This window comes from Ips typographus, linkage group LG7, assembly GCF_016097725.1.
Source record: "Ips typographus isolate SLU linkage group LG7, UJ_Ityp_2.0, whole genome shotgun sequence".
Classification (NCBI taxonomy): Eukaryota; Metazoa; Arthropoda; class Insecta; order Coleoptera; family Curculionidae; genus Ips; species Ips typographus.
In genome coordinates, this window is record NC_138428.1 from 2,944,167 (window position 1) to 2,960,276 (window position 16,110).

Sequence of the window (16,110 nt, forward strand, 5' to 3'; positions counted from 1 at the left end):
ATGATTTTTTTGTGTTTTTTTTACGGTCTGTAAAAAAAATTCAAAACCCAAAGTCATTGTTGCTTCGTTGGAAATTAGCACATTACATAGTCACTTATGTGAAAAATAATAGTAAGGAAAGTTCTAGTAAACAGAAAGTGTTGATTTAAAAACCTATGTGCTTCACATAAAGTGTACAGTTTTTGAGATATTTACGGTCAAATTGATCCTTTTCTCCAAAAAGCAAAGGGTTTTTAGAGCTTTTTCAAACCTTGATTATTTTAAATAGAACTTTTTGTTTGTAGCATGTTAAGCTAAATTAATAAATATTATAAAATGATGAAATTAACTTTGAAGTAATTCTTTTTAGAGGAAAGTAAAAAATCTTTATAGATCTAAACTTACATGATCTTTTCCTCAATGAACAAAGCTTATTTTTGCTATTCTAATTCATCTTCTCAGAGCAAACTGAGCCATCTTAAAATCCTCATCCAAGTGATAATGCAATAAAAGCCGGTAAATCCAGTCGAAAAGGCCGTTAAAAACCCATACTTTCTCGACAACGACACTCTTCTAACTGAATTATTCCCTTATACCCGTTTGGCTGCTTCTACATAATACACCAGACAATAAAACGCACACGTTAACGAGCTTGCACCAACATGGAAAGCTTTCAGTATTAATGGAAAACTATTCTTTTTGTTTTCTTTAGTGGAGAAAATATTCAAGTTAGATCGCCTGCGAAAAAGGTAAAAAATAAACATAGTGCCGATTTTTTTGGGTCATTAATGGAAAAAACCCTTTATAAAAGCTCGGTCGAAATATGTTGATCAGGTGGAAATGTCGGGTCAATTTTGTCAGGCTGCTATTTTTGAATTTTTCCTGTCTCTACGGGTTTTCGTTTTGTCATCAGGAAAATCACACTTTGGCTGATAATTTCCAATGTGTTTCCCACCATAAATAGGCTTTCTTAGGTTAAAAATTTAAATATGTTGTGAAAGTCTTTACCCTCATCGCTTTGAAACATTTTAATTTTTACTGTAATTAATTACTTGAAGGCACCTCAAATTATCTGATCTAATTCCGAGCCACTGTTTGTGGCAGTAACTCAGCAATTTGTATTTCCCCTGGAAACTTCATTAAGAAAAGCTAAAAAGGCTCTATTAGGGAAACTGGCGCTTTGCAACAGTTGCTCAGGACATAATGAGATAATAAACGTGAATTATCCTTGGCAATGCCCAAAGGCGAGTGCTTTACGGGTCGTAATAGGGCGATTCCATTTTGAAATTAAACAGGTAGTTAACCTTTGAGGCAAGAGGATATGATTTTGGATAAATTTCATTAAAGGAAATTTAATATCGAGTAATTATGAAGTTGCTGGGGTAGCTAAATATTTTTAGGGCAATTATTTAGAAACGGTAAACGAATTCCATTATCTAGAGTAGAAAAGCCGAGGCAATTTCTTATGTATTTTCTTATTAAGCTTCTCTAGGTAGTTAAATATTTAATGGCCTTTGTATTATACACAGCTTGATTAAAATAAAGGAAGGTTTCTATTTAATTTTTATTGCACTTTTAGCACTCCTCTGCTTAAATACAGGTCGTTTAATATTTATGGATAATTTTCAGTCACATAGTACTGTAGTGTATGATCAAGCTCAAGAAAAGTTAACATATGATATGACATTAATCAAAAAATCCAAAAATACTACAAAAAAAATATTAATTATTGTTTTTTTTTAAATTACTTCGATGTGTGAAATAGTTTTGCTAAGTAATTAAACAAATCATACTACAATACCACGTTTCACCAACATTCCACAGCGTTTTTGGTTAAGGATTTACCTTCTATCCAATTTAACCTATTTGCATAAACAGAGCCCGTTCCGTGTACGTTTCAAAAGCAAACAAAAGCCAAACTAATCAAATACGGTTAGTCTTCCATATTTTTCCAGGCAAAAAGATACGAACCCATCCCGGTAACGTTCGCCCACCGCGATGGAATCCACTTTTTCCTCCCGGAACTGCATTTAAACTATCCGGGACAGACGGGAAAGTCAAATATTAAGGTTTCACCGACGACGAGTTTCGTTGATTCGTATTTAAGTTGAAGATTTACTGTTTGCAGTCGGGAACTTTTGTTCTCCCAGCTGCCTTGTTTAAGTTGTTAACCCTGCTAGTAACCCCGGCGGGTAATTTCATTTCAAATAACACACGGATGTTTGTTCGCGCTTTGATTTTGGCTCCGTCACGGTTTGAAGAGTAGAACCTTGTGGTTTGTTAATTTGCTACAAAATTCTAATTAAATTAATTCCCTAAACAAGGTTTTTTTAAATTTTGTCCTACCTTTTTTTTTGAATCGACTAGAAACCGCACAAAATTTGGCAACAGTGTTTTAATATATTGTCATCAAATTTGACATCTCTAGTCTAGTTTAATCAACCAAATCATTTGTTTTGCACCCAATATAACCACAATATGTAGAGTGATTAAGGAAAAGAGTTGTGTAACTACGTTTAAACAATAGCAGTCAATTGAAGGACACACTATATCCTTTAAACATTAAGTGAACATCTCTAAGCTATTAAAGAACATCAATTACATTAAAAATTGTAAGGTTAAAACCCGGAAAAAACCATCAAACTGTCGTTTTGTCAAAGTGAAACTTCGTAACGGGAAAACCGCGCTAAAATACAAAGTGTTTTACGGCCATTAAAATTAGCCGACTTCATTTGTATTTATTACCGAGCCATTTCAGGAAGGAGTTGCACTAAATATTTTATTACATCTATTATCCACGGTTTAATTATTATACGAGTCAGCCTTCGCTGCTACTATACCCGAACACCGCCTTATAATTTACTGCTTATTTAGATCAGTTAAAGTTATCGTTCAGTTGGGATTTAACGCCAGTTTAAGAGCCCCGACTGTGCAATTAAATTTAACCTTTATGAAACGTTTTAAAGAATTTGTTATTTTAATATCAAAAACTAAAAATTCGTCACAAAATTTTTGTTTGTTAAAGCAAGTGTATTATGTCATTTTATAATAACAATTTTGTATTTAATCTTGTGTAATATAATATTCTGAATAGTTAACCACATTATTTCATTTCTTAGGCATTGTTATGAAATTACTATCATAACCAGAAATTTCAGTTTAACGGTTTTGGTACTACTTTGATGTACAGGCACACTTTAGTTTAAATTAGCAGAGTTGCAGTATTTTTCCTGAATCGCCTGAATATAATTTCAGAATTGACATATGTCAATCATGTGACCCCAAGGACGGTGATCAGTAAAGGAGAGCTTAATCCCAAAGCGCAATGTTGCCCGCCTGGGACGCCATTTTGTCTGTCATTTCTTGAAACCACGTGAAATATCCTTTAAAATGAGGTGCAAGTCAATATTTTGACAGGAAATTCAAAATGGAGGCCTAGAAAGCCATTTTGTGTCTCATTTCTTGAAACCACGTGAAATTTCCTTCAGAATGAGGTGCAAGTCAATATTTTGACAGAAAATTCAAAATGGCGGCCTGCGACGACTAGTCACGTGTCTTTTAAAATTTCAATCGACAGTTGCAAAAGTTAAAATTGTAAGTGTCACGTGACCTCTACATTTTCCTAGATGTTTTCATTATTTAATATATTTGAAGGTTCAGGTAATTACACTATCAATATCAAACTAAATCTCCATATAATAATAATATGAATCTCAGCTATTACCTATTATTTATCATAACTAATCACAATTTGGTTTAATTTTCGGTACAAAACTACTTCAAAAAACCAAGAATGTAATATTTTCACGTGTATGGCAATTTCCGGTATATTGCTGAGAGAAAAAGGAACAGCCACGGTAGGATGTCGACAGTTATTAAATTAATTTTGATTCATAAGGAGACGATGCAATATGGCTGGCGCAATATAAATTTAATAGCTCCTTTAGCGTTCTATATTGTATGTATATAAAAGGGTTATAGTGAACGAAATATGTAATAGTGGCTTGGATCTTCGAGGAATGATGTTTATGTGATGGTTATTACGGTTCTGATGTTGGGTTAACACGATTCTTTGATGTAAAGGAATATTATCCAGTACTAATAATAGCTATATTTTGTTCAAATTCAAGTTTTTAAATAATTTGTTTCGAAAAAATGGTTTAGTTAATTTTCAGTCAAAAACTTGGACTTTATACGTTTAAAAGCTTGTTAGGGTCACATAAACATTTCGTTCATTTTTAGGTAAAAATGTTCACCCAATTTCATGTTCTTATACATTTTTTAGGTTTTCGTTCGTTGCTTAATTTTTAGATCAAATTTTGACTTGAAAATCACTTACTTACCTAATTTGTGACCATTGTCAAACTAAGTCAACTAGTGTGATTCCTTAAGCTCTCCAAAGCTTACTTTCAAGTTGTGACGTGTCTGACAGGTGTCACTTAATAATAGCTTATTATTTATGTAAAAAAGCGTGAAGCAGTTGTCAAAAAAATAAGTATTCTAAAGCTATAAAACACACATTGTTATTACACTTGGCATTTTTGATTAACCTGCTCTGATCGAGAAGATCTGATAAATTTCTAAAAAGTTTTAACTAATTTGACTTTTGTCAAAATTAGAATCAAGGAGGTTCTGCCAATCGACTATTTTGAAATCATCAGTTTTTAAGTTAAGGTACGATTTACTGCCTGAAAATATCCATATTTGTTACTATTGGCAAATTCTGAATGGAAAGTTTGCTCTAAAATAGAAACCTTCAAATGAAATTTAAAAAGTTTTGTCAAAATTTATCGAACCTTAGCCTTATATCACAAAAGTTTTAACAAACTCCCCGTAACAAGAACAAACGCGTTCCACAGTTTGAAAAGTTGAAAGCCAAGCAGAATTTTAGCGAAACTAAGAAATTCCATAACCGTCTCGCATAATGTCCCAAGCGTCCAACTAAACAGAACTTAACATTTTTCGATTTCAGGTCATGCACGGTGCTGTGCAGCATTGCCGTGATCCTGCTCGTCCTCGCAGTTTTCTTCGGCCTTCTGGGCCACTGTAACAACGACAATAAAACCATTATAGCCTGCGGACTGTTCATCCTCGGGGGTAAGTTTTATTGGATCCTCCTTTATTCCCTATAAGGGGACTACTTGCCTTCTCGACATTTCCGTATTTTACGATCGGCCTACCGTTTGAATTTATATGAATCTCATCGGTAGACGATGTCTATTTTACCATTGTTTATATAGTTTGATGGAGGATAAGAGTTTTATAATCATTTCAGATACAAAGTTAATAAAGATTAAAGTTACACAAGTTTATTAGAATCCATTTTTAGATAGCAAACAAGTATTAAACTATTTATATATTGTTTATATGTTACTTAATAGTTAACTCCGTTAATGTTGATCTGAATTAGCAAAATTGCAATATTCTTCCTAAATCGATATATTATGTCAAATTTTTGAAAAGTCATTACACTATTTTTTTTGGAACACCCTGAATTTTATTTGCTCAATCGAAAAATCTAATTTTTCTGATTCCCAATATTTGTTACAAATAATTTTAATTTTTTTTTTCCTTCTCTATTGTTTTTTATTAAAACTGTCAGTTCTAAGTTAAAAAAATAGTCGTTTTGGCTTTTCTCGTATCAAATTTTCTGTGCAACAAATGAGCCAGGGAAAACCGTCAATATCCGACAAATCAAAGTCGCAATTTCATAATTAGTATTTTATCAAGTGATAGATTTCCATATCGACGGGCCCACTCCGGATCCAGGACCGAACTAATTGGTTATTTGTAATGTGGATAATTGGGATTCCGGGCGCAATTAAAATTTACAGTGAGACCGCGGGGCTTCCGTGGTTCGCGATATGAATTTTAATTTCCTCTATTTCCCGATTTAAATGGTCCGACACTAGTCTGGTAATCAGTATATTGTTTCGGGATGAACGATGCAAATCAGTTTTTGCATTTATTCCTTCAGGAATATGTAAAATTCGGTGTGTGCACGTAGAACAGCCCTAAGGAATTCTCCTGCTGTCTTTATTTAATCCACTCTACTTACTGAAAGAAAAACTGTAAAACTATCAAACATACTTGAATCACACTAAAATCGATTTAAATTAGTTTAACAGTATTTTACACTTCCACGAATGGGGTATTGACTGTTGCTAAACTAGTTTATTTCTGGTCTGTAAACTACTCCAATTTGTGTAAGTCACGCTTACCGGACCTTTCCTGTAACTTCCATCATATCCAAGAAAACTTATCCAGGAAAACAAGAAATAAATAAATGTGAAAACTTTCCTGACCGTAATGATCATTGCAGTTTGACTCTTATATCACATTATTTATTACTTTACTTTCGACTTATTCGCTCATTTTTTACGTTGTATTTTCTTTAGACACACAGAGAAACAGGTATTTGTAAATGTTCAAACCCTAATTATATGGAAGCCGTTCTCTCAAGTTTCGTCATAGAGTAATTCCTGCAATTTTAGGGCTTTAATGTTCGCATGCACGGCATTCTTGTGGAAACTGCATTACATATCTAAGTCGGTTATTACTCGTTACAGAGCGTCTTGAATAGTGGAAATGCCGAAAATGACTGTAAATCTATTAATTACAGAAAGCGATGTATGAATGGGGGAAATGTGTGGTTTTAGACCCTGAAACTTAAGTTTTATGATTGATTTTCCTCTGACACAAATCTATGTATAATATGTAAAATAATGTAATTGAAATTTGACTGTAATTATCACAGAAACCGTAAATTTTTATTATATTACATATCAGGTCATTATGTATCCCATTGAAAAAAATGAACATTTGTCGCTTTGAATGCAGTGACTACACTTACAGTGCATTTTTTGATGCAAAATGAGACCATCTTTGACTGTAAATATCTCAGAAACTGTATTACATTTTAGGTTTTAAACAAGAAATTAAGTAAAATTGACTTTAAAAAAAAAGTTAAATTGTATTTATGAATCAGACTTCAAATACGTAGCGAATTATGGTAACAAAACTAATGACTAGCTTTTAAATTGTATTTAAAGCCTCTGAAAGCTTTGATGAGCTTATCAAAATTGCCAGAATCCTCTAGAGACATTTGAGACTGCCAAAACCCCTGGCCACTATCTTGTGCAACCCTAAAACTATACAACTGTGCTGGGAGCCTGTAATAAGTAATTTAGAACTACCAGAAGCCTCTGAAAGTTTTGAGGAGTTTCCCAAATTTGCCAGAAGCCTTTAGAGACATTTCAGACTGCCAGAGGACTGTGGACACCATCTTGGATTTGCCAGAGACCTCTAGAACTTACCTAGACAACCCTAGAAATGTCCAACTATACCTAAAAGAGTGATTTATAACTGCCGGAGGCTTCTGAAAACTTTGTTAGCTTTCGAGAAACCTTTCAAAACTGCCAGAAGCCTCTAGAGACGTTTAAGACTGACCGACGCATCTGGCAATCATCTTGGACTTACCGGAAACTTCTAGAACCCTCTTAAACAACCCTAAAACCTTTAAAATGTGCCAGAAACCTGTAATGAGTGATTTAGAACTGCCAGAAGCCCCTGAAAGCTTTGATAAACTTTCCAAAATTTCCAGAAGCCTCTAGAGACATCTGAGACTGCCAGAGTACTCTGGACACCATCTTGGTTGCCAAAGACCTAGACAACCCTAAAAATGTCCAAATATGCGAGACGTCTCTAAAATAGCTTTGTTAGCCTTCGAGAAACCTTTGAAAACAGCCAGAACCCTCTAGAGATGTTTAAGACTGACAGAGACCTCTGGCAACCATCTTGGACTTACCGGAAACCTCTAGAACTTCCTTAAACAACCCTAAAACCTTCAAAATGTACCAGAAGCCTGTAATGAGTGATTTAGAACTGCCAGAAGCTTCTGAAAGCTTTGATAAGCCTTCCAAAATTGCCAGAAGCCTCTAGAGAGTACCAAATACCTCTGGCAACCATCTTGGAATCGCCAGAGGCCTCTAAAGTAAATGATCTTCTCTTTTAATATGTTTCAAGAAGTTCTAAAAGTGCAAATATTCAATTTCTCGAAGCTGCTACTGTTCAATTTTCGTTTTTTGGAAGCGTCCTAGTTTCTCTTCTAAATTGCTTGACTCTTGAACTTCTTTTAGATGGAATTAGTGCTCTCTAACCCTTGTGCAGATCTCAAAATCATTTTTGCCGTTTTCCTGGTAGTAGTTTAAAGCTCAATTTGTGAATCAATTATTAATTTTGCGATCAACGTAACGGGGAGGTTAGCCCTTGTGAAATCTCATTTTCCTGATTGACAGTGAATAAATTGGGCTCTGTTCATTATTACGCGTTCAAAGTTTTCGTGCTCTCAATAATCAATTTCTAAATACTTTTTTTATCTCTCGGAGGGTGAAAAATGTAATAGACTGGACGTTGCTCGAATTTCCAAACGGTCATCCTCAGTATTATCGTTTATTTTCCTTGCCGTTCACGTTCGGTAGTCGTCATCCTCTTGCCCCCATCACAGAAAGGGAAAAAAAGCAAATAATCCGTTTATCTTTTCGAGAGCAAGGCTTTGCTTTCAACTTTCGTCCGTTTTTTACTGCGACCTTGACTGTACCATAATATAGTTAGATGGGTATAGCAACCATTCTTGAAATTCCACTCCCTGGTCAAACAAAATACCAACTTGTTGTTAATTACCAACTTTGACCTTTGTTTTCAAGTTTCCTATTCACCGTTTGGGGAAAACTTTAATCATTAACCAGGAATAGTTTAAGGAATTATTAGTGTCAGTTGTAGGAATTCTTCCCTTAAAGTGATTAAGTGCTTTTCTGTACACACACACAAAGTCGGTTTTTGAAATGGCTTAACAAGTTTTCAGGCAAGACAATACCAGCACGTTTAAAGCGGTTTTTAATATTCATTGCTTCAACCCTATTAAGAGGGAAAAGAGGTTCTATTTTGTGTGGAATTTGTCTGAAATTAGCCTTGTCGCCTTAGACGATAAAGGGGGTGCGAGGGGAGAGGCTAAAAACTTCTTTGTCTAAAAAGGGGCCTTATCGAGTTGCTTAAAGAAGTTTGTTTAATTTCCTCGACGAAACAAATGCGCAATTCTCCTTTCGGTCGTTATACAAAGAAGACAATGGAATTACTTTTTTCTTTGCTTGGCAAGTTGTTTTACCCTCCGTCTTTTGCGGAGATTTGTTACTGAATGACCTAAAGAAATATTAATCTAGGTTTTGACTGCTTAAATATCTAGTGAAATTGCGATAACAAAAATCCTTTCATTTATTTCAGCATAAGAAATTTCGACTAAAGGTAGCTCTGTTATTTGAAAGCTACAAAAATGTGTATTATTATATTAAAAATTAAATTGCAGCAAATTTTATCCTGTACAAGATTGTATTAAGGTATTTTAGCTCTCAGACTTAAGCAGTTAGTAAAGCAAGAAATGACTGGTTTTCTAGTCTATGCACTAAAGTCACAAAAAGTTGGGTCTCGAATTCCAATTAAGCTGGAACACAAGTCAAGAATTAACGGAGTCTCGTTCTGGTAATCGGACCGAAAAAGCCCCCCGGACATACCATATTAAACCACGATTAAGGCAAAAACGTGAGGACAAATTCACAGTTTAGGAGCCCACCCGGAACAAAACAGAATTATCATTGGGCAGCAAAAAAGGGACCGCAAAAAGCCGAACGCTTAACTTAACTCCCTTTTGGGGTTTCTATTACAGTTTGGAGCTGATAAATTATCTTATTTAATTACGTGATCTTTGCCACTGTATTTTACATATCTATAGGAAAAATCAAAGTAAAGAAGATAACGTAATTGCAGTGTTAAAAATTGTGAGGAGAATAAACTTACAATAACCGCGGTTATTTACTGGCAAGGTAAAGTAAAATTGGAAAATTCAGTGTGACAGGAAAATTTACTAGTAAATTTTTGGGTCTTATTGAGATTTGCTTGAAGGATATCATTTTCCTGTTATTGTTGTTATTAATTTGAAAAGTTAGAGATTTAAAAGAACCGTCTTGATCTCCTCTTTTTGACTCTCATTCAAATTTTTCGTAACTTTCACCGTTTCTGAGTTATTTAGCAATTTGGTTTGATGAAACACATCAAATCAGTTGTTGAAGTTGTGGTTTGAAATTTGAACATCCTGTAACTCGGTTATTTTTAAAATGCGGGGTGGTTTAACCATCTAAAAATCCGTTTTGAGCTTCTCTTTCCAGTGGTGTAGAGTACAAAAATTCTATCTTAAAAATTGGTGACAAAAATAGTGAACCCCTATAATTTTGTGGTACACCCTGTATGTTTGAAACAAAAACGCTCCTGCAAATTTACGGTTTTGGGTTAAGGAGTTGATTAGGAACATTTTTGTTTTTCTGCAGTTTTTTTGTAACTTTCACTATTTTTGATTTATTAAGGAAAAACTGGTTTGATGCGACAAATTTACAAATCAGTAAAATTGTGATATAAAATTTAAACACAGTTTAAAGGACAGCCTGTAAAACCCACTTGTAGTGACCGAATCATGTTTTTAAGCATATTTCTGGAATCCTCGTTAAATTACTTCTCTACGACATAAAAAACACTAAAAAATCAGGTAAAGTTAGGGAGAAAAATAGTGTCAAAATATAAACTGTCAGAAAGACGGTTTGATAGAACAGTAAGGCACAAAATTGCCTGTAAAACTCACTTGGAGTGAGAAAATTACAGTTTTAAGCACAATATTGAATTCCTCATTAAATTTACTATCTAATAACATGAAAAAACACTACAAAATTTGGTACAGTCGGGAAGAGAGGCGGTGTCAAAATTTGAACCACACTGTTGAAAAATTAGATGTAATTACTTAGTACAGCGCTGTATTATAAGTAAAATATATAAGTAGAGAAAATTGGCATATTTTGTATCTTTTTACAAATATTTGTACAACTTAAAATTTTTGATCTCAAACCTTACAGAAATATGTATTTTTGTTGAGTGCTTGCTACTAAATGTATGCTTTTGAAAAAGTAGACACTTTGGGACACAACATGACTTGATTTTTCTTATAGCAAAGAATTTTTTTCTTACAGGTTTGTCCCTCGGTTGCGGCCTTATAACCTTCGTGTCCGCCCTTTCGGAGACCTTGACAGAAATTTACGAGTACCACAAAGACGGTCCTAATGGTCCTGACTATACCTACAAGTATGGATGGTGCTTTTTTACCGCTGGTGCTGCCCTCATCCTTACTTATGTTGGTTCTGCCTTCTCTTTTGTGGGTTACCTCCACCGTTACACTTCTTTGGATGATATGGTAAGTTGCTTGATGTTACACAAACCAACAGTTAGTTAGTTTTTACAAAGTAACTTTCCTAACTTTTATTCCCAAAAATATGTGGGAGTTACTACTAAGGAAACTATCATCAAGTTCGAATGATTTTCAGAAATAAAAAGAGATTCTTTGAAAACCAGAGGGGTAACACGATAATTGATTGCCAGGCCGATCTTGGAATAGTCGATTACTAATAACCCGCAAAATCCATCGGCAATGAATAAAAGCGACGGGGGACTCGGGATTTAACACTGTCAAACTAAAACGAGAAAGCAATCGATCAAGCCGATTCACAAAAAGATCGAGCGACAATGTAATAAACCCGACAGGTTAATCCTTCATATTGTTCGGGGGGTGAAAAATCTCGCTCCGAAAATTTCCTCCATCTTCTAATCTAATCGTCGGTCACATATATCTTTAAGGGTTTCCGACGAGGGTTCTTTCCAGCACGATTGTTCCCCGGAAAGTCGTTCGGTTCGTCCCTTATCTTGTCGCCATTTTTAACGCTTTCAGCCGGAACGGTGTCCAGACGCTAATAATCTGCTCGTCCTTTATTGTACACATATACACTCACTACAAAAAGTCTTTATTGGAGTTGTCTTTCAGCTAAGTGTAAATCAACACTTACAGTAAAGATGCCTTTAATCCTCTCTAAACCCAACATTAACTCCACACGAAACTTTCAGATATTTAATATACAGGTGTGGTAAAAGGAAACCCAGCCATAGGGATAACCGTGCAACAGACAGAAAAAGATTGATAATTGAGTGCGGGAGAAGAGGACAGAAAACGTGAAAAGTTTCAGTAGGCGAAAATGTTGCTGCAATGTTGTCAAACGTGTCTAGGAATTTGTGAACAAGATTAGTTGCAAGTGGTAGCAAAAGTATTATATTACACTTTATATCTATGTTATTGGTCTGAATTTTCACATTAGCAGCAAGAGAATGACATTTTTTTCATAAAACTATAAAGTAAATCTTCGTATAACTTCGTTATTTTGACAGTTACAGGGTGATTTGATATGCCAATTTGTAGCCTTTGAAACCTTCTTTTGATTACCCTTACGGTGTCTATAGTCAAAATGTCAAATAACCAATTTACGTCAATCTTTAAATGGTCCATTGACCTGGATATTATTTGGTAATTTGATTGAAACGATGTTTTATTTCTTGTTTTAGTTTGGTTTTAAAGTAAAAATGTATTTACTTTTGACAGATGACAACTACAGGAATTAAAGAGTTTTTGCCTACTAGACTTGTTATTGGGTTTACTGTCTTTGTTTACGCATGTAATTACCAATGTGTTTCTCTGTTATTTACTGGGTTTTACTTTAATATCTTTTGTAGAAAACTAAGCTTGAAAAACTCTAATAAAAAGTTTTGCTTAACAATCAATTGCCTAAATTACTTTAAGTTATAAGTTTTAAGCAAACATCACACAAACTTGTGTAAAGTGGTTACTTCGCAAAATGTAACCCTTATAATTAAAACTCAAATTGATTATTCCCATTAAAGATAATATCAAAATAAGCAACACATCGGTGGGATTAAACGAGGCTAACCCTAAATGAAATCATTCTAATGCGAGCAAGTTCTTGCAGCTGCTCGTCGAAAAACTGAAAACAAATCAGCAATTACGATCTTATCCGGCTTAAAGACTTAAACAATTTGAATTTTTAAGAGTTTTCAGGATGAAATGGCTTCGGTTATCTCACTTTTAGTTGTGACGGTCTCTTGGCGGTAACGAGAAACTTTCGTATCGGGGTGTGTGTCATATTAAGTCGGTCGTTAGTCTTGGTAAGAGTTTTCTTATGCAAATTTACAGGGAATTAAGATGCCAAGTTGAGCAGTCTTAAATCGAGATTATTCCAGAATAGTAAAAGCAATATTTTCAGTTTCAGTGATTTTGGTTTTAAGACCAAAAAAAGGGTTGGGAAAGGTGATTGTTTTGACTATGACTTATTTTAAATCTAAGACTCAGAGAGTGTTCTTCCGTGATATATGACTTTTTTTTTTGGAAATCAACATCAAAATTTTGATAATTCCATACCTCCGTCATTTTTGAGGATTCAGCGACTGTAAAAAGCTCAAAATGTTCTTTTTGAATGCTCTTTCAGGTACTTTTTTTAAATTGTATCCCAAACTTTCAAAAATAAATAAACTAACATTGTTGGTTTGTTACAGGTGCGCGAAATGGTACCAGGAGCTGATCGTAAGATGCGCGAGCACAAACTATCCACCGAGTACCTGATTCGTCACTCAAACCCCCACTCCACCACTCACCAACACTACGACCCAATCATATCCGAGCAACACATTCCGCTCGAGCAATACGAAGCAAGCGAATGCGGCCCCCTCCTCAACAAAACCCCCCCTGACGTGTGCACGACCAATCGCTGTCAAGATTTCGGCGACCTGTCCAACGCAGGCGCGTTGGAAATCAACTTCTGCGCCGCTAACACGCACATTCTGGCCGGTCAAACTATACCAATCACCATCAAGAACCACAATTCGACGGCGCCACTGAGTTTCTCGAACATTCCGGCGGCAAAGTACGGCACGATGCCGCATGGGGGTGCCACGCTGCACCAGGGGTTCCTGGGCGTGTCCGACGTGGGCAGTTCGAGTTCGAATAGTTCGAGCGGGTACTGCGGGCGCAGCAAAACGCTGCAACATCAGAAAGGCAAAATGGCGACGAAAAAGTGCGTGCGCATCGAAACGTTCCAGGTGCCCGAGACTAGTTTTGAGGGGTTTGGGTGTAAAAGGGGAGCGAACAGTGCCGTAGGCTATTCGGGGAGTGCGGTATGACAGGAGGACGCTCCAGGGGCGGACGTTATATTCTAAATTTTTAGGTTAAATTAGTGTCCTGGGGGGATTTGCCAACTACTGCGGTTGGTACCTTTACCATATGTTATGTCACTGAAACTTATTAAAGTTTTTTATATAAATATCCTGTATACAGGTGTGGTAAAAAAAACTGACCATGGGAAAAATGACGGAGAAAGATTGATAATTGCATGCGCAAGACAAAGATAGAAAACCTAAAAAAAAGCACAAGAAGGCGAAAACTGCGAGGCAATGTTGCCTCTATTCGACAAATTCTGAAAGACGTTTGGCAACATCGCAGCAAAATGTTTGCCTACTTGGACTTTTTTTTAGGTTTTCTGTACGTTTCTATATTTACTTTTCATGTTGTAGAAGTTTGTCAAATAGAGACTATTAAAAAGATTGCATTCAACAAAGATAAAAATGAAGTCAAGTTTACTAAGATACCTATCGCAGAAGATGACAATCGTATCCCTACAGAACTATATAAAATACGAAAAAAAGAGGAAAACTGTACCGCGCATTACATTATAAAGTAACTTAAGTTGTACAGGGTGTCTCATAATCTGTATCATTCCCGTTTCGGACCGTTTCTCTGGTGCTCTCTGTATATTATTGTGTACAGTAAGGTAATTTTTTTTCTTTAAAAAAACTTTAATTACCACTTAGAACATTCGAAGACAAATCAAACTAAAACACCCATATCTAAAGTACTATACTATACTATTTATTATATGCCTATCACGTGTACAGAGTGTTGAAAATATTGTAACCCGAAAGAACGTCATTCCTTAAAAGTGTATTTTTCTGCTGTTTGTTTTGAATTCTAATGGTTTAAAACGAAATGTCTAGGTGTAAACTGTAATTGCTGTGATATACACGGTATAATTATCATAATTTTAATAATAAAAATTAAGTCGGTATGTATATTATATACAATGTAAAAAAGTGATTTGTTATATATTTAATTTGTTAATATAAAAAAATAAAATTATATAAACATAACGAGTTGTTTTATTAATCAATATGAGAGACAGGAAAAAGTAGTTTTAAAAAATAAATAAAATAGAATAATCCCACACAATATACAATATATAGGGTGCATACAGTATGGTCAAATAAACAATTGATTTGACTACAATCTGGTAAAAAAATCCACCCTGTAGCTGTCGTGGAACCAAAGTTAAGAGTTGTCAAAGCAGGCAGTGCTATTTTGAACTTTACCTTGGGGTCACTTTGACGTTTCTCAACCTGGGGTAACCAACACAAATTTTTCTGGTAAAGCTATACAGGGTGGTTAAAAAAGCAATGTTTTAGCTACAATCTGGTAAAAAAATCCACCCTGTAGCTGTCATGGAATCAAAATTACGGGCTGTCAAAAAAGGCAAGGTCTATTTGAAATCTAGCTTGGTGACACTTTGACGTTTTTACGTCTGGCGCTGTCACTACAAATTTTGCTATGCAGGGTGGTCAAATAAACAATTTGTAAACACCCTGTATTTTACTTCACTCTCTGATTAGTCAATTACAATCTAAATTAATTTTAGTTAAAACAATATCGATACAACCAAGTATAGTTATACTGGATGTCTCAAAATAGTTAGTGAAAAATTATAAATTGTGGCATTTAATATTAAAAATCCCTCGGTATACATAGTTTGGTATTACAATAATTATGTATGTTCTGATAAATTAGTCTGTGTGTTTATTTTACGTTTCTGGCACCAAAAAAGCCGTTAACTGACTAAAAAATGGCGTCCATGTCCAATTTAACAGTCATTGCAATGCTCTGGCGGATTCAATCTACCCTACGTGGGCAATTGCGCGGAAAATAGCGGGCAGTAAAGACAATTCGACCGACTAATTCAGAAAAATTGGACCGGTTTAATCGACACATCACTATTCGGTTTTTGTCCACGGATATTTTTTTGTTTTCACAAAACCCCCATAAAATTATGCTTAGAGCGCCAATCACGAAAGGATGTAAGAAACAGCATTTTA

At 35.0% G+C, this 16,110-nt stretch overlaps 1 protein-coding gene across 1 annotated transcript in view; it reads left to right on the forward strand.

Annotated features, from left to right (window-relative positions):
* The window catches only part of LOC145731609 (uncharacterized), a 63,945-nt gene extending 48,850 nt beyond the window's left edge, over positions 1 to 15,095 (forward strand). The window contains exons 4-6 of the mRNA XM_081983465.1: positions 4,952 to 5,076; positions 11,046 to 11,266; positions 13,468 to 15,095. Of these exons, the coding sequence (XP_081839591.1) occupies positions 4,952 to 5,076; positions 11,046 to 11,266; positions 13,468 to 14,091 (970 nt within the window). The 3' untranslated portion in view covers positions 14,092 to 15,095. The remainder of the gene's footprint in view (positions 1 to 4,951; positions 5,077 to 11,045; positions 11,267 to 13,467) is intronic.
* Positions 15,096 to 16,110: the final 1,015 nt, after the last annotated feature.